Consider the following 25,017-nt stretch of genomic DNA (forward strand, 5'->3'; position numbering starts at 1 on the left):
CCACGGGAAGGGGGGGAGGTCTGTGTTGCTCCCCAAGTTTATGACCTCTGGAACTGCAGTGCTGGTGCCCCCATGGACACCCCCCCACGGCCGGGCACCCGTTCAATTCACCCTCTTGCAGCGGCTTGCAGCTGAAGGACCGGGAAGGGGGCGCCTCCTTCCCTTCCTCCCCAGGTCTCGTTTGTGGGAAGGGCTCAGCCAGCCCCACCTGTGCTGCGGAAGGTCCCCCGAGCGCCCCCCCCCCAAGCAAAACAAAGGGGCCTTCCTGCCCTGTGCCCAAGCTGCAGCGACCTGAGACCAGGCCTGGAAATGGGACGCAGGGCCGAATTCCAGGATGTGTGTCTTCCACCTTGAGCACCCTTGCCTTGAGACCCCCCCCACAAAACCCTCCAAGCGTCCCTCCCTGTCTGCTACGGGCGAGGGTCTCCAACCGTGGCCCCTTTTAAGACTGGTGGCCTTCCACAGAGCCAGCTGAGGAATTGTGGGAGCCGAAGCCCAACGGTCTTAAAAGAGGCCGCCACGGTCTGGAGACCCCTGTGCCCTGGCGTCCCCCCCCCCTTCTCTCTCTCCATCAGGAAGAAGCAGGGCCCAACACCTGCCCCTTTAGGGACATAGAAAATAAATTTTATTCTCCGTTCAGGTGTCTACACTGTAGTTGCATCACTAACCACGACCCTCATGGGAAGAATGCAGCCGGAGGGACTCGACACCCCCCACACAGGAGAAGCCTCTGCCCGGAACGAGAGTCTGCCTTGCTGGGAGGTGGAGGCGGCAGCCTGGACTCGGCTCCTCGACACACTCAACAGAAACAAAGAAACAAAAAAAAGGGGGTTCCAGAGGCAGGGTCCCCCCTGCCTTGCCTCGGGCCGTCCTCCTGCCCGCCCCGGGCGTCGGCAGCGCCACGCAGAGGAGGACAGGTGGGCTGAGGAGGAGGAGGGCACGGCTGCGGGCTTGGTGGGCCTCGAAGCCAGAGTGGCTGCCTGGCGGTCACGGCTGAGCTCCGGCGGCTGCGGGGACTGGCGAGCCCAGCGCATTCGGAGAGGAGATGACGGGGGAGGCGGCCAAGCTGCCGATCGGCTGGGCGGCTGACATGGAGGCGATGCCTGCAGGTGGGGAAAAGGAAGGAAAAGGAAGGCCAGGGGACAAAAACACGGGAAGAACGGTTGCAGGAAGTGGGGCTGGCCAGTCCAGAGGAAAGGAGGACTTGGGGGGACGAGAGAGCAGCATTCCAGTATTGGAGGGGCTGCCCCAAAGAAGAGGAGGGGGGGGTCAAGCTATTCTCCAAAGCGCCTGAAGGCAGGATGAGAAACAACGAGTGGGAAGTAACCAAGGAGAGAAGCAACCCGGAACTAAGGAGAAACTTGCTGACAGTGAGGACAATTAATCGGTGGAACAGACGTTGCCTCCAGAAATCATGGTTGCTTCCACACCGCAGGATTTTTAAGAAGAGGCTGGACATTCACCTGTCTGAAATGGCAGAGGGTCTCCTGCCTGAGCAGAGGGCTGGACTAGAAGACCTCCAAGGCCCCTTCCAGCTCTATTCTGACTGAGGAGGGGTCAAGGATGCTACCTGGGAAGGCAACTCACCCAGCGCTGCGGCTGGCACACCCCGGCCCACCCGGCTGAGGCCCAGATGCCTACCTGCCAACATGCTGGAGGAGCTGACAGGTGTGTTAGCCGACGAGAGGACAGTGGAGGAGGCCAGCCTGGCCGGGTCCTTCACGATCGGATCTGTACCGGGAGAGAGAAGGGCAGAAGCGGCAGTGAGGCTCCCTCCACCCCCTGCCCCCTCAGCACCCAGTCCTGGCAGGATGGCAGCGCAGAGGGAGGGGAGGGAGGGCAGGCACAGCCTTGAGAGAGAAGGGCTGGACGGGGGGGGGGCTGCCCCCAAGAAGGCCCTGAAAAGAGGGAGAGTCGGCCGACAGAGCTCCGTCCAAGGGGGATGGGGTACGCGGGGGAACCCTGACGCGGCTACCCACAGAAGTAGGGGTGCTCCATGGCCTCGCGGGCCGTCAGCCGAGTCTGGTGGTCGTAGCGCAGCAGCTTGTCCAGGAAGTCCAGGGCCTCGGTGCTGACCAGGTGCTGGTTCTCGCTGTGCACAAAGCGCTCCCATCGCTTCCGGGAATGCCTGCCCCGGAGGAAAGGGGGAAGGTTCCCAGTGCTGTCCTTCACAGCCCGCGGCCCGCCAAAGGGGGAGGGGGCCCTGCTCACCCACCTGCCCAGGATGTCGTTGAAGCGGGGGTCCAGTTCCACGTTATACTTGTCGATGTAGTCGTAGAGATCCTCGGTGCCCAACACCTTGGCGATCCGCACCAACTGGGGAAAGACCCAGAAGTGGGAAGGGGGCCGGTCACCGCCGGGCAGCGCCAAGGACAGAGAAGGACATTTTATAGCAGGGGTCTTCAAACCTGACCTTTCGATGACTTGTGGACTTCAACTCCCAGAATTCCTCAGCCAGGCTGAGGGATTCTGGGAGTTGAAGTCCACAAGTCATCCAAGGGCCAAGTCTGAAGACCCCTGTTTTACAGCAAATGCGGCAATAAATGAGGGGAGAAATAAACGTTCAATGTGCCTAGCCCACCTGCCTCGACCATATGACTCTGCTTACGGCCATTTAAAACAATGTAAAAAGCGAAGGACAGCGCAAGCGTAGCAGAACTGCACAAACACCACGCAACACACAATCAGCAGCCAAGCGTACAAAAAGAACACCAACAGCTATCAACGAAATCGCTCTACCACATATCCAGATTTCCAAATCCGGTGGCAAAACCGCCCCTTTAAGGCTGGTAGAGTTAAATCGGCCCATCTAATTCGAGGGGGAGGGTCCGATGTTACGCAGGGTGGGCCCCCCGAAGAAAAGGCTCTCTTCCTGGGCCCCACCGGTGGCCTTCTATAGCACACGTAGCCCTTGACTTACAGTCACTGGCTTAGTGTCCATTCTAACTTACAACAACACCGGCGAAAAGTGGCCCATGAGAGTTTCTCACATTTAACAACCATGGTTGCAGCATCCCCGGGGTCACGTGATCAAAATGTGAACCCTTGGCATCTGGTTCATCATATCTGTGACGGTTGCAGCGTCCTGGGGCCAGGTGATCCCCCTTTGCAACCTTCTGACAAGCCAAGTCGATGGGGGAAGCCATTTTCCCTTGAAAACGTTTCGCTTCTCATCCCAGAAGCTTCTTCGGTTCTGGGATGAGAAGCAAAACGATTTCAAAGCAAAACAAAAAAAAAAAGAGAAGCAAGAAAGTCCAGTTGGCTTTTGGGGAAAAAAAACCCCTTTGGGGCAACCACAGCCCACGGATGACGGAGAATTTTCCACGGACCCTCCGGTTTCTGTGCCCGTGAAGGGCGACCCCCGGGCTCCTGTTCAGGGCCTCCTCCTCCCCCACCTTCCTCCCACACACACACACCCCTCCCAGCTCCGGTCTCCTGTAGGTGTGACTGTGAAGGCGGGAGGAGGGCACAGGGCAGTCTGGGGGGTGAGCGGAGCAGATCAGGGAAGAGGGGGCGAGGGGCGAGGCTGGCCTCGGGGGGGTGGGCCTCACCTGGTCGTAGTTGTCATGCCCGTGGAAGAAGGGCTCCTTGCGGAAGACCATGCTGGCTAGCATGCAGCCCAGGCTCCACATGTCCAGGCTGTAGTCGTACATCTGCAGGGAGAGCAGGGCGAGGGGGGGGCCATGGGGCAGGAGCAAGGCAGGCAGACCCACACGGCTCCCCCCCACTCGGCAGCCCAGGCAGAGGGCGGCGGACACCTGACCTTCAGGTAGCGCCCCACCCCCTCCGGATTCTCAGGGGCCTAGTTTATTTCCACCAGCCCTGCCAGGACGGCCTTCTTGCAGATATGCCAAAAAAGGCCCTGGAGTCCTGAAGGAAATTCCTTCTGCTAGCTGAGAAGCTTCTGCAGAAAGTTCCCTCTCTTCAAGAGACTCGGGCCTGATGGATTCTTCTTCTCATGGAAGAATAAGAGAGCTGCAAGGGCCCTTGGAGGTCTTCTAGTCCAACCCTCTGCTCAAGCAGGAGACCCTATACTAGGATTCCGGACAATCTGTTCTTAAAAAACTTCCAGTGTTGGAGCACCCGTGACTTCTGGAGGCAAATTGTTCCACTGGTTAATTTTCTCCCAATCGGGAAATTTCTCCTCAGTCCCAGGTTGCTTCTCTCCTATTCTCTGAGAGACCCCCTCAGGTATTGGAAGACTGCTCTCCTGTCCCCCCCTACTCCTTCTTTTCATTGGACTAGCCCAGGGGTAGGCTACCTTGGCCCTTTTATGGACTTCAACTCCCAGAATTCCTGAGCCAGCCATGCTGAGGGGAAAGGGAGAGGTTTCCAAGCTGAGCTGTGCTGGCTGAGGAATTCTGGGAGTTGAAGTCCAGGAGTCATAAAAGAGCCAAGGTGGCCTACCCCTGGCCTAGGCCACTTTATGACTCCCAGAATTCCTGAGCCAGCCACGCTGAGGGGAAAGGGAGAGGTTTCCAAGCTGAGCCGTACTGGCTGAGGAATTCTGGGAGTTGAAGTCCACCAGTCATAAAAGAGCCACGGTTGCCTACCCCTGGCCTAGACATCCCCAGCTCCTGCAACCGTTCTTTGTATGTTTTAGCCTCCAGTCCCCTGATCAGCTTTGTTGCTCTTCTCTGCACTCTTTCCAAAGCCTCAACATCCTTTTTTTATACCATGGCGACCAAAACTGGATGCAGGATTCCAAGGGTGGCCTTTCCAAGATATTATAAAGTGGTACTAACACTTCTTGGGCATCTGAGGTGGCCCAGTGGCTGAAGGTCTTTCCCAACCCATCGACGGACTGGAACGACTGGGAACAATGGGTGGGAGGGGGGTGGGAGGGGTGGAAGAGCAGAGCTGAGGCTGCACCGGTCCCCCACCTCGGCTGCACTCCTGGCCACTCGGTTTCGACCTCTGGTGAGGAAGGGGCAGTTCCTGCCTGGTTCCTCCCCCCAAAGGCAGGCCCCCTTCTGTGCTGCCATCTTACCTGGTAATCCACCAAAAGCTCCGGTCCCTTGAAGTACCGGGAAGCCACTCTGACGTTATATTCTTGTCCCGGGTGGTAGAATTCTGCCAGTCCCCAGTCGATCAGGCGCAGCTGCAGCAGGCAGAAGAATTGGGGAAGGGGTTGAAAAAATGTTAAAAAAAAAAAAAGCTGCTGAGCACCGAATCCATTTTTCTAGGGAGGAACCGGCCACTCTTTTGTCCCTTTCCAAAGATCAGAGGAGACACGGACCGGCATCTGGAAGCAGAGGCTAGCCTGGTCCAGGACTGGGAAGCACGGAGCTGAATTGGGAAGGCCTGGGCTCTTTGCTTCAGGAGAAAGAAGTCCCAGAAGGCTCCCCCCCTCAGAAAGGAATCACTGTAGATCAGGGGTCTCCAACCGTGGCCACTTTAAGACCTGAGAACTTCAACTCCCAGAATGCCTCAGCCAACAGGGTCTAACCCAGGGGTGTCAAACCGCCGGCCCACGGGCCAGTTTCATCATAGGGAAGCCGCACCCACCCCATTGCCGGCAATGGGGGGGAAAAGTCACAGTACGTCACGTGACGTGGCGAGTTGGACACCCCTGGTCTAACCCAAAGGTGTTGAACTGTGGCCACTTTTTATGTTCTGTGGACTTCAACTCCCAGGATCCCCCAGCCAGCATGGTCTAACACAGGGGCTTCACACGTGGCCCTTTTCTGACTTGTGGACTTCAACTCCCAGAATTCCTCAGCTAGTTGAAGTCCACAAGTCAGAAAAGGGCCACGTGTGAAGACCCCTGGTCTAACACAAAGGTGTTCAATTGTGGCCACTTTAAGATCCTGTGGACTGTGACTCCCAGAGCTCCTCAGCCAACATGGTCTAATGCAAGGGTATTTAACTGAAGTCACTTTAAGAACCTGTGGACTTCAACTCCCAGAATCCCCCAGCCAGCTAAGCTGGCTGAGGAATTCTGGGAGTTGAAGTCCACAAGTCTTAAAGTGGCCAAGGTTGGCCACCCCTGCTGCAGATCCACCGAAGGTTTGGGCAGTCAGAAGATGCAGGAGCACATCAAGGGCACAAGCTACCAAGGCCACAGAGATGGCCAAAGCCAGCAGCTACCAGAGATGTGAGGTACGATTCAAGAAGCTCTGGAGTGGCGTCCCCGGGTGACTCTTGGGACACAGTCTGTCCCAGGCTCCCGTGAACCGCTCTCCTCTCGGGCCTTGCTTCTGACCAGGGCAGACAACTGATGCCCCCTGCGAGGCAGCGGCCTCACCTTCCGATGCTCGTGGTCGATCATCACGTTGTGTGGCTTGACATCCCGGTGCATGACCCCCATGCTGTGGCAGTAATCCAGAGCCTGTGAGGGTTGGGGGGAGAAGAGAGTGGGTAGAGGAGCAGAGGACACCCAGAGGCAACCTGAGACCTGCCAGGTGGGCCAATGGCCGGGCCGAGCCGCTGGGGCTTTCTGGGGGACATCAGCCAAGGGGCCTCATGGCTTCGGGCGGTGATAAGCTCACCCTGCTCTAGGGGGAGGGGAGGAAAGAGGAGGAACGAGAGGAGGGGTCCTCGGTGCTCTCTGAGCTGGGAGGTTTTCCTGCAGATGTTTTATGACCCAAAGTAGGTAACGGCATCAGTGATCAACTAGTTTGGGTCATGAAATATCTGCAAGACAACAGCCAAGCTCAAAGAACACCAAGGACTCTAGAGCAGGGGCCCCCAGCCGTGGCAACTTTAAGACCTGTGGACTTCAACTCCCAGAATTCCCCAGCCAGCCATGAGGTCCACAGGTCTTAAAGTTGCCAAGGTTGGGGACCCCTGCTCTATAGTCCTCCTTCCTCTCCCCCTCCGTTACTCCCCATCCCTTCTAGCACTGATGTTACGTGGGTCACGAAACGTCTGCAAGAAAACAAGCAAACTCGGAGGACACCCAAGACCCCCACAATCCTCCTCCTCCCCTTCCCCTTTGCAACCCCCACTCCCTTCTAGCACTGATGATGTTACCTAGTTGGGTCACAAAACGTCTGCAAGAAAACCACCCAGCTCAGAGGGCGCCAGGCACCCCTTGAGCTACAGACATTCTCCTTTATCGGCACCATAGCCTAAGAGCCGGGATGGTTTCTGCAGCAGTCCAGGGACACGGCAAAGGCCGGTTCCCACCTTCTGCTGTGGTTCAGGACTCCAGGCCGGGTGGAGAGGGTGGGAGCTGGTCCCCAAGAGAACAGAACGGCTGGAGAGATACGTAACAGAGGAACAGAGTTGGGAGGGACCTTGGAGGTCTTCTATCCGTTCCTCTGTTCGAGCAAGAAAGCCTGTGACGGGGTCCCCAGCCCTGGGGCCACGGGTTGTTCGGAACCAGGCCGCAGAAGCAGCGGGCGAGTGCGTGCGCAATCTCCACTTGCACGAGCAGCGGCAGAGCGCATGCGTGTGTGCTCCATCTGCGTTAGCGGCAGGCGTGCTTGCCTGCCACTTGCGCAAACGGAACTGTGCTCGGGCGTGCACGCTTGCCTGCCACCCACACGGAACCGTTCCCTCTCCCCCCCACCCCCCACCCCGGTCAGCAAAGCCAGAAAGCTTGCGAGGGACTCTGGCCTAGAACAGGGCAAGTGGATCCCTAAGCCGGCTTGTCAAGGGGATCTACGAAACCTGCCAAAGGAGAACCAATCACAGCTCGGGGACAGAAAGATCACGTCTTCCAGCGAGAAGGCCAGGCTGGGGCCGCATCTACCCTGGGATCCCCTCTGCTCAGCTCTGGCAGGAGGAATCTGTTCTGGGTCCGGTCTGCTGAAGAGATCCACCTGGCCAGACCGGACGGTGCGGTCCTCTGAAGCTTCCTCCCCCTCTCCCCCAAGGGCAAATTTAGCCTTCCGGAAAGCCCCCCCAAGTGTGGCTTTTCCAGCAGCCTCGATGGGCGCCACTGAGCTACGTTGTGTTTAGATGGGAGACTCTTCTCCTGAAATGTTGCTCTTATTTATATTTCAAAGGTTATTTTTAAAAAGCTAACAGGTGGTTTTTAAGTCTTGGTTGCACGTTGCCCGGAGTTGCATTCAGCCAGATTGTGGGGGGTGGGGTGGAATATTAATTTATTAAATAAAAGTTCTTCCATCCTGTGCCAAATTCCTTTTTAAAAAGCTTCACAAAGCAATCTGCCTTAAACACAACTGCTCACCTTTTAACAGTTTTTTTTTAAGCAGCTGAAGCCCCCGAGACTTTTCAGAGGATTTGGGAGGACCCAGCCCAGTCTGCAAAGCCGCTGGGGGACCCCAGGTGGTGGCCGAAGGTAGATTTCATCCTCAATGCAGCACAAGCAGCCACGCAAGTAAACACCAGCTGCCCAAGGGAGCTTGTGTGTGTGTGTGTGTGTAGATTCAAGTAAAATCAAGTTTCCAGAGTAGCTCCATCTTAGCCAAATTGCATGACTGCCCAGGGAAAGCTGGGAAGGGAAGGGAAGAGAGAAAGAGCCTCTAGGGCAGGGGTGGGGGACCAAGGCCGCTGGGTGACTTGTGGACTTCAACTCCCAGAATTCCTGAGGCGGCCATGCTCAGAACTCCCTGCCGGCTCAGGAATTCTGACACTTGAATTCCACAAGTCATCCAGGGACCATGGTTCCCTCCCCTACCCCCCCACCCCCCCTCCTGCTCTAGGGCTAGAATCCACTGACCTAACCACAGCGCTGACTGGCTTTAGCCTTTTGCACTTGTACTGACAGGTCCCTTTGTCCCAGTTAAACCCACTGTCAACACAGCTCAGATGTCGCAAACACACCAAGCTGGCTGATAAGGTTAGCAGCTACCATCTCACCTCTGGGGGGGGGGGAGAGAGCTCTTCCAAGCCTGTCCCACCCCCCACCCCCCCTTAGCTGGCACTGCCAAGGACTGAACAGGAGGCCTTTAAGGAGTCCTCTGCTCTCCTTAGTTGAGCTCCCGGCCTCTTTGTGGATGCAGGACCAGGCCCGATGGAGGCCACGGGGCCAACTCCGGCGTCCCGGCTATTCCCCAAGCCAACCTTGCACTCCTGGGGGAAGGAGGATCTGGACTGCCCGGGTAAGGAAAGGCAGGCCTCCTCCCCAGCCCTCAGCCTCTCTTGCGCCCCAGGAGGAGACTTCGCCACGGAGCTGCCCGCCTGATTCTTACCTTCAAGATTTCGTACATGTAGAACCGAATATCGAAATCTGAAAGCGTCTGATACAACTGCTGTAAGGGGAGGAGAAGGGGGAGGGGAACGAGGGTCAGCAAAACCTTCTCCGGACTCAGGACGGCCCTTTCAATAGCAAGGCGATGCGAAGAGCCACCCGGCGTGAAAACTGGGCCAGAAGAACTCCCCAGCCACCCGGGGTGCTTTCGGACGGTTCCTAGGAGGTTTTCGGGGTCAAGAGCCAGCTGCTTCTGCACCTGCAAAGCTCCAACCTGGAGGACTTTCCCCCCACTGGGCGCCAGGAACCACAGACTCCAAGGGCTGGAAGGGACCTCGGAGGCCTAGGAATCACCAAGAGGAAGTCCCCAACAGGCCTGCTTTGGTCCCCGGGGTCTGCTAAGGGCACCGTCTCTCTTTCCCCCCCCCCCCCGGCCTCCCGCCCAGGACTGCCTCCTCTGGCTCCCCCCCTCGCTCTGCTCTTGCGCGGCCGGCCCCGAGACCCAGTACGGGAACCGGATGAGAAAAGGGAAAGGGAGGCCAGTTCAAAACCAGGGTGGCCGGTTGGGAGTGGGATCTGGGCCAGCTCCAGGACTCCTGCGGCCCTCCCAGCTCAGGAGACAACGAAGCGGCAGAACCGGCTCCCAGCCCCACTCCCGGCCGGCCTTTCTCAACCGCGACAGCCTCCGGAGGGCGGTCTGGCTGGGCGACCCTGGGAGTTGAGGTCCAGTGCCCAGAGCCGGCGACGCACAGGCGCCCCGGCGTTTCCTCACCTTGAAGTCCGTGTTGTTGACATGTTCGAAAACCAGGGCAGGTGTCCGAGACTGCGGCGCCGGGCGGAAGAGCAGGGAAGAAAGAGGCAAAAGAGGCTGAGCCGGTGCCCCCTCCTTACTGACCCCTTCCTCAACTGGGGTGATCGAGGCTCTTCTACGGGGCAGCCCAGCCCAGGCGAGGTGGCAGGTTGAGTCTTGGAGCCCAAACCGACGGTCAGGACCGCCCTTCGGGGGCCTCGGAAATGAGGCTGGGGGAGGGGGACGAGCCAAGGCCCGGTGGCCGTGGGTCAGAACTGGGGCCTGACCCAGAGGCAGGAGAATGGCGTCCCTTAGCACTTCCCCCCTCCCTCCTATACAGGCAGTCCTCGACTTCACAACAGTTCATGTAGTGACCATTTGAAGTTACAACGGCGCTGAAAGGGACCTGCGACCTTCCACACCTACGTCCGTTGCAGCATCCCCACTGGTCACGTGATCAAAATTCAGACGATCAGCCACTGGCAGGGACTGGGGAGGGTCGCAGTGCCGTGTGTGTGTGTGTGTGTGTGTGTGTGTGTGTGTGTGTGTTCACATGATCCTCTCCTGACCATGGGGAAGCCAGGTTCATACAACCGCCGTGTTATTAACTTGGGAACTGCGATTCCCTCAGCAACGGTGGCAAGGTCGGTCATAAAATGGGGCAAAACTCACTTAACGACCGTTTCGCTCAGCACGAGAAATTTTGGGGCTCGGTTGTGCTCGTAAGCCGAGGACTTAGGAGTAGGAAGAGGCCCAGCAAGCCACAACAGACCAAGCAAGTTGGTCTGGAATGGTCTAGGGCAGGGGTAGGCAACCTTGGCTCTTTTAGGACTGGTGGACTTCAACTCCCAGAATTCCTGAGCCAGCCCTGCTGAGGGAAAAGGGAGAGGTTTCCATGCTGAGCCCTGTTGGCTCAGGAATTCTGGGAGTTGAAGTCCACGAGTCCTAAAAGAGCCAAGGTTGCCTACCCCTGGCCTAGGGTCACCTGCACCTGCCTCCCCCTGCTTACCACGGGGTCCTTAACGATGTCTAGAAGGTTGATGATGTTAGGTCCTCCACGCAGGTTTTCCAGGATTTTAATTTCACGCTTTATTTTCTTTTTTTTTACTGGCTGAAAAGAAAGAACATGTGCAGTAAGTGCTGGGGGCTCTCTCGGCCTGGAACGGCCTTCACCTGCCCGGCGGGGAACACTGCCCCCCACCCCCCACCCCCTGGGCATGTGGCTCTGCTCAGACACTGCAGCCCAGGCACTGGGGGGGGGGAGACCGGGATTGCACCCTCCTGCTTTCCTTTCTCACTCACACTTCACCCCCCAGCCCAGGGCAGCAGCTCTGCAGCCCCTGGAACGGGCAGAGCGGAGCCAGCTTGACCAGAGGGAGCCCGGAGGTCACGGCACTGCAGACCTGTTTTACTCATCTGGCAAATTTACGTGTCTGCCCACCTCACGCAAAACGGACCCTGGCCGGCACGCGACTACACCTGCTCTTAAAACCTACTCCCAAACCAATCCAAAGCCACTTAAACCAGACCCCAAGCAGGAAAACGTTACGCGAGATGTAGCCGGCCGGCGGGCTGCCTTTTAGCAGCAGATCCCCAGGCTGGCTTGAAACTTTCGCTCACTTCCGGTAGCTTTTGTTTGTCCAGCCTCTTCCTGAAAAGCTCCAGGCTGTGGCTGCTCCAACACTGGAGGCTTCCAAGGAGAGACGGATACGGTAGAGGGGGTTTCGTGCCTGACCAGGGGGTTGGACTAGTAGACCTCCAAGGTCCCCTCCAGCTCTCCTATTCTGTCATTCTGTAATCCCAGATCAATTCATCGGTGGAACAAAAGTTGCCTTCAGAAGTTGTGGCTGCTCCAACACTGGAGGCTTCCAAGGAGAGACTGGACAGCCCCTGGTCTGAAATAGTAGAGGGCCTCCTGCCCGAGAAGGGAGCTGGACTAGATGACCTCCGAGGTCCCTTCCGGCTCTGTCGTTCTGTCCTGTTCTTGGCAGCAGTGCTGTGATGATCCACCCCATTTGGGAGTGAAGGTGAGACTCGAGGCCTGGATCCACCCTGCCCGTGGAACGGGCGAAGGGACGCCCCCCGCCCCCGCCCTGGACCCCCCCCCCCAAACGGGAAGATGCCAACTGGCACACCTTGAGGATTTTCACCACCACTTTCTCGTTGTTGGTGATGTTGATGGCTTCGAAGACTTCACTGTATTTGCCACGACCGAGTTTCCGCACAAGTTGGTAGTCATCTTGGTTACTGTTGAAATAAAGGGAGGGAGGGAGGGAGGAGGAAATTAAGCCGCCAGAGGGGTCCCTGAGTGGGAGGCAAGGTCTCCGGCATGGCTGCCCCCCTGCCCCGGGGCTGGCCCAGGGAGGGGGGGTTGCCCCTTTAACTCTTTTAACGCTTCTAGCACTGAAGCTGTTACCTAGCTGGGCTATGAAATATCTGTATTTTATTGCATAAGGGCAGGTAGTCCCCAACTTACAGCCGTTCGGCTAGTGACCGTTCAAGGCTACGACGGCACTGAAAAAGGGACTTTTTGCACACTTACGGCCACTGCAGCACCCCCAGGGTCACATGATCAAAATTCGCCCGCTGGGCAACTGGCTCGTATTTACGACGGTGGCAGCGTCCCCCGGGCTCACGTGATCTCCTTTTGGCAAGCAAAGTCAGCGGGGAAGCCGGAGTCACGTGACAGCCGTGCCACTGACTGAACAACTGCAGCGGTTCACTTAACAACTGCAGCAAGAAAGGTCGTAAGACGAGGCAAAACGACTCTCTTGCTTAGCGGCGGAAATCTTGGGCTCAGTTTTGGTCGTAAGTCGAGGACTTCCTGTATTGTGAACTTTTTTTTTTCCTTCCCCCAAATAAGAAGCACTGGAAATGTGGCCAAACGGCAGCAGCAGGCTTTTTAAGGAGCCCCGGATGGCCCTCACTCTCTGGACTCGGGAGGCCTTGCGGCTTGTCTATCTCCCGACAAGGCCCTGTGCACCCCCATGGGCTCCCTTGGGGGGGGTGCCACCCACCTTGTCCCCCCAGCCCCCACCCCAATCCCGTGGGCTTCTCTGGCCACAGATGAGCCTTCGCCACCGGCATCGACAAAACGCCCAGAATTATTTGCCATGCCAGGGAAGGTTTTCGGGGTGGCAAAGACAGGACCATTTCAGGGGGCTTCTGATGAAGGCAGCCTGGCCGTCTCCCGACTCCCAAATTATGAGGGATCGGCCTCCTTCTTTCCTCTCCGGATTGCCACTTTTTCGGCCGGTTTTGAAGCCCCCCCCCCGAGAGGCAGGCCAGGCAAACGAACCACCGCAAACTCAAGGAAAAAGCTTGTTCCTTTTCAGGGTCCCAAAAGGGGATGGGGGGCGGGAGAGAAGCAGTCTGCCAGCCTTCTGCAGAATCCACCGTCACCTACCCCCACTCCACCACATGGGACTCGTAGTCCCAATATTCGCGAGGCCTCTGGGTGTTGACGTCCGTGTAGACTCTGGCTCGACTTGGTACCGGGCCCGACATGCTGTCCCAGCGTGGCGATCAGCACCGCAGTTGCTCTGGAAGAAGCAAGCGGATAAATCAGCTGCCACCAAAAGAAAATAAAAGGCAGAGCAACGTTGCCCCTCCCCAAAGAGAGAAAAGGGACCCTCGGGTCGCTAGGAGAAAAGCCCCAGAAGAGGCTTGACTAAGAAGGCGATCACTAAAACTGTGTTTCTCCCATCTGAGCAAGTTTAACAGGCGCGGACTTCAACTCCCAGAATTCCCCAGCCAGCATGCGCTGGCTGGGGAATTCTGGGAGTTGAAGTCCGCGCCTCTTAAACTTGCTCAGATGGGGGAAACACTGCCCCAGACGCCCAGGGGAACCACAGACGGCACCCAGCTGCACATTGGCCTGGGCCTTCCTGCAAAAGCTGGGATGAAAGAGGAGGAACCGGCCTTTCCTGAGAAGGGAGGCAACTGCTCGGAGGTCCGAGAAAGCCAAAACTCCCCTCGGATTTGGGGTTGCTTGGAAAGGGAAAGTCAGGGAAGAGAGTAGGACTTAACGGTCCAGCGCAAGCACTGGGACATCAGTTTTGTGGGCAGCTCTCCGGGATTTCGGCCTTGGCTGTTCTCTTGGGAAGATCCTTTAGCGCATCTTTCAGGAAGGAGGATCAGAGGACCACCCCCACCTCCCCATCCCTTCCAAGATGGGGCCCGGCTGCCCGTTCCTCTCTTTGGTCGCTCTCCTTGGTGACTCCTCTTCACAAGAGGCCACACCTGGCATACCCCATCCAGCTTTGGTCACCACGGTGTAAAAAAGACATTGAGACTCTGGAAAGAGTGCAAAGAAGAGCAGCAAAGATGATCAGGGGACTGGACGGTAAAACATATAGGGAATGGCTGCTGGAATTGGGAATGTCTAGTTTAATAAAGAGAAGGACCAGGATGATAGCAGCCTTCCAATATCTGAGGGGCTGCCCCAAAGAAGAGGGAGTCAAGCTCTTCTCCAAAGTGCCTGAAGGCAAAGACAAGGAGCAACGGATGGAAACCAATCAAGGAGAGAAGCAACCTGGAACTAAGGAGAAACTTCCTGACAGTGAGAACAATTAACCAGTGGAACTCCTTGCCTCCGGAAGCTGTGAATGGCTCCAACACTGGAAGTTTTTAAGAAGAGACTGGACAGCCATTTGTCTGAAATGGTATAGGGTCTCCTGCCTGAGCAGGGGGTTGGACTAGATGACCTACAAGGTCCCTTCCAACTTTATTATTATAAAAATTACAGGAATTGGGAATGTCTAGACCAGAGGTGGGGAACCTTGGCTCAGGAATTCTGGGAGTTGAAGTCCACAAGTAATAAAAGAGCCAAGGTTCCCCACCCCTGGTCTAGACTAGGCATGTCAAACTCGCGACGTCACGTGACGTCGTGCGACGTATCGCGACTTTTTCTCCATTGCTGGCAATGGGGAGGGCGCGGTTTTGTCCTGATGCATCCGCCCGGCTGGCCGGCAGTTTGACATGCCTGGTCTAGGCTAAAGAAAAGTAGGACCAGGGGGGACAGGATAGTAGTGTTCCAGTATCTCAGGGGCTGCCCCAAAGAAGAGGGAGTCAAGCTCTTCTCCAAAGCCCCTGAAGGCCGGATGAGAAGCAACGGATGGAAACTAGTCAAGGAGAGAAGCAACCTGGAACTAAGGAGAAACTTCCTGACAGTTAAGAACAATTAACCAGGGGAACGACTGACCTCCAAAAGCTGTGACTGCTCCAACGTTGGAGGTTTTAAAGAAGAGATTGGACAGCCGTTTGTCTGAAACGGTTATAGGGTCTCCAGCTTGGGCAGGGGGTTGGACTAGATGACCTCCAAGGTCCCTTCCCACTCTGTTATTCTGTTGAGATCCAGCAGCAACTCTTCCCCCAGGCTGGAGAGAAGGCAGCTGTGCAGCCGCAGCACCTGGCCCCTTTCCCAAGAGGCCCGCAGGGATGATCCAACAGCCTCCCCCTCGTATGACATGCAGCCACTCTCCAGCCGGAGGCCCATTAAGTCAAGAAGAGAAGCTCCTTTGTGGCCGGGGGGGGGGTGCAGGGGCCGAGGAGCCCTTGGGGAACCAGGAGCCCCAGCACGGAGCTTTCAGCCGCAGCCCCGGCCGCAACAAGGCTGCAGCGAGAGAACCAGCCTGCGTGCAGCTATTCCCAGCCCGGGGGCACGGAGATTCCCAGGTTCTCCCAAAGGTGCATTTTTCCAAAAGACAACTAGATTTGCTTGGTTTTTCCCCCCTTTGGAAATGTTTTGCTTCGCTTTCAAAAAGCTTATTTAGTTCTGGACAATTTGGATGAGAAGCGAAACATTTTCAAACGGGGGGGGGGAACCCCCAAGAAAGTCGAGTTGCCTTTTGGGAAAAGCCCCTCTGGGAGCCCCCAGCCCAAAGGAGGGGCTTGGCGGACTCAAGAGGGGGTAGAGATGCCAAAGCCTAAGTGGCCGAGGGGCTTTTTCTGGGGCTGAGATCCCGGAAGGCGCCCCTGCTCGCCCCCAACACCCCCCCCCCATGTGCCCACTGGTGTTCCTTCAACAGGAAGGCGCTGGGGAGATCCGCCGAGGGCCGCTGGGACTGAGCGCTTGGCGTCCACCTAACCCTTTTCTGAGCTGAATTCCCAGCTAAAAGGGGCCTTGGAAATGTCCACACGCCTGGATTTGGGGCACAGCGTTCTGGAAGGTCCTAAGAGCCGTGACAATGAAGGGCGTATCTACCAGGGCGTGCTGGAACAGTACAGTTCCTGGATCTTGGCTGGTGCTCTTCCCTGTCCAAAAAGGCCCCCGCGTCTCCACCAGCTCCTCCTCAAGGCGCCCTGGCTCAAATACTTTGGCCACTGCTGCCTGGAAAGGAGGAGGGGAGGGCCGAGGAGGGGAGGACGAGACGGGGGGGTGTCATCGACACAAGTGCAGATGAATTGGAAATCTGAACGAACTCCGGGACTTAGCCACTGAACAACAACAACCCCGGAGAGGACCCCCTGCCCCCACCGTGGCAGCTCTGCACAGCTCCGGGGCTCAACATAAATGCAAGCCAGAGAAAATGGGAAATGGCAGCCGTGGAGACGTGGATCCTCCTGGCCTTCTTCCATCGGAGCCTGCAAAAGGCCAACGGGAAGCAGCCCCCCAGCAAGGCAGGAGGAGCCCCCGGCCACCGTCCCCAGCAAACGGGACAGGGAGCCTCCTCGCTCACCCGCCTGGCTAGCTCCGGCCTTCCCCAATGGGGTCCTCCCCCTTGGACCCCTGGAAGGATTTGGAAGGGCTTGTTCTCTGAAGAAACCCCCCCTCCAGTCCATCTTCCCTTCCCAGTTACGGAGGTCCCAGTTAGCTGCATCCAAGGGAAGTCTTTTTCTCCACTACTTCGCAGACACAAACCCAAGGCAGGGGAGGCAAGAATCCGAGGCTGCCGCTGCCAACGGCGGAGGAAGCCCGAAAGGCACCTTGGGTGGGCCAGAGAAAAGGGTGGAGGGAACAGCCCCCCCCCCCCGTGCCCAGCGGCAGCAGAAGGACCCACAGGCCTGGCCTGGCCAGCCAGAGTCCTTTTCAGCCAGGAAAGACCCCTGCAGCCCCCTTTACAAGGCCAAACCAAGGCGTCAAGATCCGCATCTTGGAGCACCGGGCCATGACCTCCACCGAGGGGAGGCTGCCTTGGATTTCAGCCCGGCTCTGGGGACTCCCTGGCACACGGCCAGGCCTGGAAGACAGGCAAAGTCATACCAGCCCATGCTAAAAAAACCAACCCTGGCTGGCTTTGCCGGCCTTCGCCTCTTCCGTCTCTCTGTTTACGCGTTTGTGTAGCTGGGCAACTTGCGAAAATGGGGGAGGCGCACCTCCGTAAAAAGTAAAATAAAACTACACTGCAACAACAAATATGTCCCCAAAGCTCAACATAAATAAAGCGGGCGGTCGGGGCGTGCCAACCTAGCCCTCCAGCTGCCAGGAAGAGTTCCCCTCCCAGCCTGGCCCTGGGGTCTCCCAGGGGTCTTCCCGAGACCAAGAAGGGAGTTTGAACCCGGGTCTTTTAAGTACAGGCAGCCCTCCCTTTGCAACCGCCCATTTAGTGGCCGTTCAAAGTTACAGCGGCACCCTTACGACGGCTGCTGCATTCCCCCCCCCCAAGGCAGGCCACCTTGGCTCTTTTATGACTCAGGGACTTCAATTCCCAGAATTCCTGAGCCAGCAAAGCCAAGGTGGCCTAGCCCTGCCCCAGGGTCACATGATCAAAATTCAGGCGCTTGACGGCTGGTTCGTATTTACGACGGTCGCCACGCCACTGGCGAAGTCAGTGGGGAAGCCGAATTTACTCAACAACCCTGTTACTAACTTAACAGCTGCAGTGATTCACTTAACAACGGTGGTAAGAAAGGTCGCAAAACGGGGAAAAACTCACCGTCTCGCTTAGCAACAAAAATGTGGGGCTCACGGGTGCTCGTAAGTCGAGGACCGCCTATGCCCCCCAAGCGGCTGCACTGCAGCTTCCAACGGCCTGCCAAAGTCATTCTGAATTCCAGACCGGAGGCTCCCCTTCTCAGCTGGGGTGGCCCTCTGCCCCCCTTGGCTTCGGCTCCCACGAAAGGCCCGGCCCAGAAAGGAGGTGAAGCACAAAGGGGCCTCGGAGGGGAACAATCAACGGAAGGTTAAGACCGTCCACAAGTTTCCAAGATCTGCCCCGGGATTCTGGAGCCTTGAAGCAAGGCCGGCCGGCAGAACGAGGAAACCCCTTCTGAGAAATGCCGGAGAGTTGCTTCCCTCCAGCCCAAAGGCTCCCTCTAGCTATGCCAGGGGTCTCTCTGTAACCTTGGCAACTTTAAGACTTGGGGACTTCAACTCCCAGAATCCCTCAGCCAGCCTGTCTGGACGAGGAATTCTGGGAGTTGAAGTCCACAAGTTAACGCCGCTGAAGAGGTTGCCCGGCCTGGTAACGAAACTTTCGGAAACCAGCCCACCGGCTGGGAGAACGAACCTTCGCCCTCAAGAATTTAATTATTTAACATACTTAAAAATAATTTAAATCTTTGTCTTTCACATTTCATTCTGTCCCTCCTTGCCAAACTTTCTTTTAACGATTCTATTCCACTCCTCCCTCGATATCAGTGGAGCTCCTGTCTTGCGGGGATTTGTCCCGCGGCGAGCCGTCGTAGGCCCGCTCAACCTGCCCTTCTCATTCTAATTCTCCACCACTCCTCGGATGGAGCAGAACCAAATGAGGCACCTTCCCGGTTGCGGCGATTCTTGCAGACACAGCAGTGAGCAAAACCCACTCCAGAAACATTCATTCACAGCCTGTGCCACAGCTGGTGCTCCGGAAAGGAATCTGGCATCTCAAGATTAAATTCCATTTGGTAAGCAAGTTTCCAGCGTCAGGAATTCTCACAGGAGAGAAAGCCCCCATGTACACGTGTATATACATGCAGACAAATGCAAAGGGCATCAATTTAAAGCATGAGCAAAAAAGAAATAAAACTTTCACAAAGTTTTTTCCAAGTTCCTGTTTTTCTTTCCTAGGCCAAAACTTTGTGTCTGCATTTCATCAGAGTGCAACCGCAGAAAGCTATGGAAACACGAACACCTACGCTGGCCGAATCACAGACAACACCTCCTCGCTGACACAGATTGGTGCTTCTGAACTTGTCCACCAGAGAGTGATAGGCCAGGCCTCAAGGATATGAATTTGATACGATTCTGTGCAATTAAATCTAATGCACCTCTGCTCTCATACATAATTTGAAAGCAGATGTGTAGGCCATCAAATCCAATCCCATACTCGTTACAAATAATTCTAAATTTCAATTCCCCAGAAAGAGGGCCTTCCAGCCTCTAAACCCGGGGTGTCCAATCTTGGCCAATTTGAGCTGGCTGGGGAATTCTGGGAGTTGACGTCCATAGATCTTAAAGCGGCCACGGTTGAACAGCCGTCCTCTAAAGAAATCTGCCCCCAAAGAGTGAAAAGTAGTAGTGGATCCTTCCAAAGGGGAAGGGGAGGCTGCAGAATCAGCCCTACCGGATGGGCCGAGAGGTTGGGTTCTGCTGCTCCAAGAACTGCCCAACTAGCAATGAGAAGACAGAGTGGAGCCCAGGAGACAAACGCAAAGGGAATGGAGGCAGTCACTTTCTCCTGCCACCTTGACAGATTAAGATCTCTCCATTGGGGAGGGAGGGAGGGAGGGAGGAGGGACAGAGAGGCAGGCAGGCAGGAAGGAAGGATGGATCACTGATGATGTTAACTAGTTGCGTAGTGAAACAGCTGCATGAAAAACGCCTTGGTAAGGCCACACTTGGAGTCCTGCATCCAGTTTTGGTCACCACAGTGTAAAAAAGATGTGGAGACTCTGAGTGCAGAGAAGAGCAACAGAGATGCTTAAGAGGACTGGAGGTTAAAATATATAAAGAACGGTTGCAGGAAATGATTATCTCTAGTTTAATGAAAAGAAGGATGAGAGGTGACATGACAGCAGTCTTCTAATATTTGTGGGGCTGCCCCAAAGAAGAGGGGGGGGTGTCAAGCTATTCTCCAAAGCACTTGAAGGCAGGACAAGAGGCAACGGATGGAAACTAACCAAGGAGAGAAGCAACCTGGAACTAAGGAGAAACTTCCTGACAGTGAGGACAATTAACCAGTGGAACGGAAGTTGCCTACAGAAGTTGTGGGTGCTTCACAACTGGAAGCATTTAAGAAGAGACTGGACAGCCATCTGTCTGAAATGGTATAGGGTTTCCTGCCTCAGCAGGGGCTTGTACTAGATGACCTCCAAGGTCCCTTCCAACATCATCATCATCATCATAACAATCATTTGGTAGTAACTCTAAGAGAGGCCCCCAACCTTTTGGGCACAGGGACCGGTTGCGTGGAGAGAGGATTTTCCGTGGACTGGAGGGGGCCTGGTTTCGTGTGCTGCCTGCCTCCCACGGATGGGGCTTTGCTTGTTTGGGTGGACCGGTTGTTGGCATGCCGCAGCTTGGTACTGGTCCACGGACCGGGAGTTGGGGACCCCTGCTCTAAGAGAAGCACTATTAGTTCTGAATTGTAACAAGGACTTTCATCACAAGGATAATTGAATCCTTATAATAGGGAAGAACTCCTGGGATGGTATCAGAGGGAGTTTTAACTTTGGGTTAGAAGTTAATTTTTAACTTTTGTTAACTTTGGGAAGAAGGACCGGGGCATAGAACTTGACAGCTGGCATCCAGCACGGATCTGAAACAGCATCTTTCTAAGTTGGCAACTTTAAAATGTGTGGATTTTAGCATGCTGGCAGAAGAATTTTGAGAGTTGAAGTCCACATATTTTAGACTTGCCAAATTTGAACAACACTGATCTGCAAAATTTGTGGCCACTGAAGATTGGCCTTGGATTAAAAAGCTAGCTGGCCAACCGATCGTGGATGGTGCAAAAGGCATGCTGGTTGGAGAATGGCCGAGGGCAGAGAAGGACAGGGCAAGGGTGGGGAAGATTGGTAAAGACCTGAACAGCAGGGGGAATTACGGGGCCTGATCAGCCCATGACAGATTGCCTCCGGGAAAGGTGAGGGAAGATAAGAGGTTTTATTAGCCAGAGTGACAGAGAGACGGAAACTGCTGGCAATTTTTTAAAAATCTGTATTTTTTACACTATGTAGCAATAGTTATTTAGAAACCCAGAGAGGCACATACGCAAATGTACGTTTGAAAACATATATGGTTAGATAAACTTTAGGCTGCACAGTTCAAAATAGAAAATTTCAAAATCTAAAGCTTAACTTTAAAGGGGAACCGAAGGGAGAGAGCAACAGTATGCAGGGTCCTGATTATATTAGGTTGAGGAGGTTTGAATCGGAAATCAAAGCTAGGTGCTACAATAAAGTGAAATAAAACCAAAGGGGCATTTTGCACCGAGTTGTCTTTCGAATACTGAGAGCCCACAAAAAGTCCCCAACTATTAAGATTCCAACCTGTTGCGGAGTAAATGGCTGTCGTGCTGCTGAACTGCCTTTAGAGTCAGGGTGTCTGTGCTAACACTTCAAGAACACCCAGGCCAGAGAGGAGCGGAAAGCACGACTACGCTGTGGCACAGATGGGCATTAAGGCTACGGATACACCAGAGTCAACATGGAGTCAACATTCCTTTCTGAATTCGTGACCTGGGAAGCATTCTTACATCCCACTTTCCCAATAAACATCCAGAGAAATTCATTTCCGGAATATGCATAAGATATAAAAATAAATGGAATACAGCTAGTCCTCAACTTACAACAGCTCATTTAGTGACCGTCTAACGTTACAGCGGCACTCAAAAAAGGGACTTATGACCATTTTTCACACTTACGACCGTTGCAGTATCCCCCACGGTCACGTGATCAGAATTCAGATGCTTAGCGGCTGCTTCGTGTTTATGACGGCTGCACTGTCCGGGGATCGTGTGATCCGCTTTGTGACCTTCTGACAAGCAACGTCAGCGGGGAAGCCAGTGTTGCTAACTTCAGAACTGAAGTGGTTCACTTAACGACCGTGGCAAAAAAGGTCGTAAAATGGAGCCAAACTCACTTAACAAACGTCTCGTACGGTCACGTGAATTTTGAGCTCAACTGTGGTCGTAAGTTGAGGACTACCTGCCCAAACGAGTTCACATCCGCACCCCAACAAGGGTCCCCACATCTGACGGAAGAAAGAGGGGTGGCCTCACGTGAGCGGGTACCTGGAGTCTGCTTTAATGGGTAGCCCCAAAGCTGCCACTGGCCGCTGTCCTGCCAGAGGCCGAGCAAGGCACATACAGCATTCCAGGCGGGGAGGGGGGGGTCGGGGAGGAAGGCGTGGCGGGCTGCTCCCACGCGGTCAGCGGCCGGATTCCATCTGACACAAGGGGGGCAGAAACAGAGGCATCCGATTACAGCATCGCCCCGTTCCTGAAAAAAAGAAGGAATAATTTCTGTAATTTTCATGTTCTCTCCTTCCCCAAACTGCTGTTTTTTAACACTTCTCTCCTGGATAGTCTGCACAAAAACTTACACGGCTAGGGTAACGATGAAAAAATGGAACACATCACTCTCAAGTAGCTATCAAAGATTAAGAAGAGGTTGTAGGAATCCTAAAGTTTCTTCTAAGTAGGGCCCGGGAGCTAGATAAATCCAGAAAGTTATGCGGGGAAAACCGTGAGTGATAAAACCAGGCCGGAGAGATAATTCCAAATAACCCGAATCCCAGGGAAGACACCTGGATGGAACACAATAACGGTCAGCTTTCTCCGAATCCCCAAACCAAACTGGCTAGTTTAGAAAAGAGAGCAGGGGGGCTTCGTAGCATGGGGGGGGTGAAACGGGGGGGGGGGTCCTTGGGGCTCTCTGAGCTTGGTGATTTTCTTTTAGATGTTTCACCACCCAAACTAGGTAACATAATCAGTGCTAGAAGGGAGTGGGGGTTGGTTGTGGAGGAGGAGGAACTCCTTAGTGCTGGGTGGGGGATTCTGGGATTTGAAGTCCCCACCTTTTAAGCATGCTGGTTGGGGGATTCTGGGAGGTAACACCATCAGTGCTAGAAGGGAGGGGTTTTTCCCGATGATGTTACCTAGTTTGGATAATGAAACATCTGCAAGAAAAGAACCAAGCTCAGAGAGTATTAAAGGGTGGGTAGGAAGGAAGGAGAGAAAGAAAGAAAGAAAGAAAGAAAGAAAGAAAGAAAGAAAGAAAGAAAGAAAGAAAGAAAGAAAGGAAGGAAGGAAGGAGAGAGAGAAAGAATGGAAGGAAGGGTCCCCAATAGAAGCCCCCACCCAAGACTTCTATTGGGGACCCTTTGTGGATGGGGGGGGTCTCCTCCATTCTGCCCCAACGACAGCCCCGGGGGGGGGGGTGTCGAGAAATCAGCGACCCCAAAGCCTCCGGGGATAGCTATGGGGGCAGGGCGGGGGTCGCGCCTCCCCCGCCCAAAAAGCCCCCTCTCTGCGGGGGGGACGTCTTCCCCGCCCCCCCAGAGGCCTCAAAGTCCGGAGGCGGCTCCCCTCGCCCACCCCCCCAACCCAACGGCCGGGGCCTTCCCCAAGCGGCGCCCGCATCCCGGCCCATCGCTGCGGGGGGGCGCCACCCTCGGGGACCCCCTCCCGACCCCCCCCGCAGCCCCCGCCCGCCCCTCCCGGGGCTCGGGCCTCCCCCTCCCCACCCCCGCGGCCCCTCCTCACCTCGCCGGGCCGCGCGGGAGGCGGCGACGAGGAAGGGGGGAGCGGGCGGGTCTCTTCCGGGTCCGCTCCGCGGGGGGAGACAAGATGGCGGCGGCGGCGGCGGCGGCAGGAGCGCGAGCGAGCGAGCGGGAGCGGCAGGAAGAGGCGGCTTCCCCGCCGGGCCGCCAGAGGGCAGCTTCCGCTTCCAGGCCACAGAGCGCGGGACCGGCGGGCGGACAGAGCGGCCGAGGCGGTTTGGCCGTGGAATGCGCCATAGAGGCGGATGCTGCAGCCGGTCCAGCCGAAAGTCTGGAGCGGCGCCGGCTGGGGATGATGGGGCCGCGCGTCCGGCCGGTTTGCAACCTGGGAGAGTAGTCCTTTCTCTCGGCGGAACCAGGGAAGAGCCCCTCGGTCCCCGAGTCCCAGTGGACGATCCCTTAAACTGAGCCAGCCGTGTGCAGCAGCAGCCAGAAAGGCGAAGGCGATCCTGGGTTGCATAAACAGAGGCGTAGAATCAAGATCGCGGGAAGAAGTACTGCAGCCGATATTCGTCACCATATCACAAAAACGATGTTGAGAGTTTGGAAAAAGTGCATAGAAGAGCAACTAAGATGATCCAAGGCCTGGAGGCTAAAACATACGAAGAACGGCTGCAGGAACTGGGTCTGGCCAGTTTAGAGAAAAGAAGGACGAGGGGGGACAGGATTGCAGTCTTCCAGTATCTGAGGGGCTGCCCCAATGAAGAGGGCATCAAGCTATTCTCCAGAGCCCCTGAAGGCAGGACAAGAAACAACATATGGAGACTAATCAAGGAGAGAAGCAACCTGGAACTAAGGAGAAACTTCCTGAATGGGAGACCGATCAGCCAGCGGAACAGCTTGCTACCAGAAGTCGTGGGTGCTCCAACACTGGAGGCTTTTAAGAAGAGACCGGACAGCTACCTGACGGAAATGGTCTAAGCCGGTCTCTCCTGCTTGAGCAGGGGGATGGACTAGAAGACCTCCAAAGTCCCTTCCAGCTTTGTTGTTCTGTTCCTGGTGAAGCTGGAAGGGGACAAGAAGCGCCAGGGGCTGAGGGGGGCTGGGCAGTGAGGCAGCCACGCATGAAGGGATATGGGCAGGGGGGGGGAGAGGGGAGAATCAGTCATTTGCCCTAGCCTAGGTCCTTGGGGGGGGGGGGCTACTCCACATGGGGCATCTGGAGCTTTTCCCAAGTTTGTAGGAACCAGATTCTCTGCCTTCAGATCTACCACCAATGAGGTGGTGGCCCTTTGCAAGCTGAATGCAACCAAATTTCATTTTAATGTATGCCAATTAGTGTACATTCAAAGTGACTAAAATAAAGTTCTTCTATTCTAAAAAGGAACCCAAGAGATTCATGAATCAGCCCATCAAACTATCAGTTTTTTTGGATAGTTTTGATTAAGTTGCTTTCCAGTCTTAGCAACCTTATGCTCGCTCCCTAAACGTACAGGGAGTCCCCGACTCACAACCACAATTAGCAGAATAAGAGGT

At 55.6% G+C, this 25,017-nt stretch overlaps 1 protein-coding gene across 2 annotated transcripts; it reads right to left on the reverse strand.

Annotated features, from left to right (window-relative positions):
• Positions 1–602: 602 nt before the first annotated feature.
• On the reverse strand, positions 603–23,694 carry LOC310637468 (casein kinase II subunit alpha-like). Of its 2 annotated transcripts, none has more exons than XM_083357910.1 (14): positions 23,525–23,694; positions 22,052–22,259; positions 13,300–13,435; positions 12,029–12,140; positions 10,903–11,004; positions 9,876–9,926; positions 9,105–9,164; positions 6,248–6,331; positions 4,991–5,101; positions 3,552–3,653; positions 2,216–2,316; positions 1,980–2,128; positions 1,642–1,731; positions 603–1,103 (listed from the first exon to the last, which is right to left on the reverse strand). In XM_083357910.1, exons 3-14 carry the CDS (start codon positions 13,398–13,400, stop codon positions 988–990), a joined length of 1,179 nt encoding a protein of 392 aa, XP_083214036.1. In that variant the 5' UTR covers positions 13,401–13,435; positions 22,052–22,259; positions 23,525–23,694; the 3' UTR covers positions 603–987. The 2 variants fall into 2 exon arrangements, with proteins under 2 accessions (XP_083214036.1, XP_083214037.1); XM_083357911.1 differs by lacking the exon at positions 23,525–23,694 and adding an exon at positions 22,363–22,456.
• Positions 23,695–25,017: the final 1,323 nt, after the last annotated feature.

Source organism: Vipera ursinii, assembly GCF_947247035.1.
Source record: "Vipera ursinii genome assembly, chromosome: 3".
Lineage (NCBI taxonomy): Eukaryota > Metazoa > Chordata > Lepidosauria > Squamata > Viperidae > Vipera > Vipera ursinii.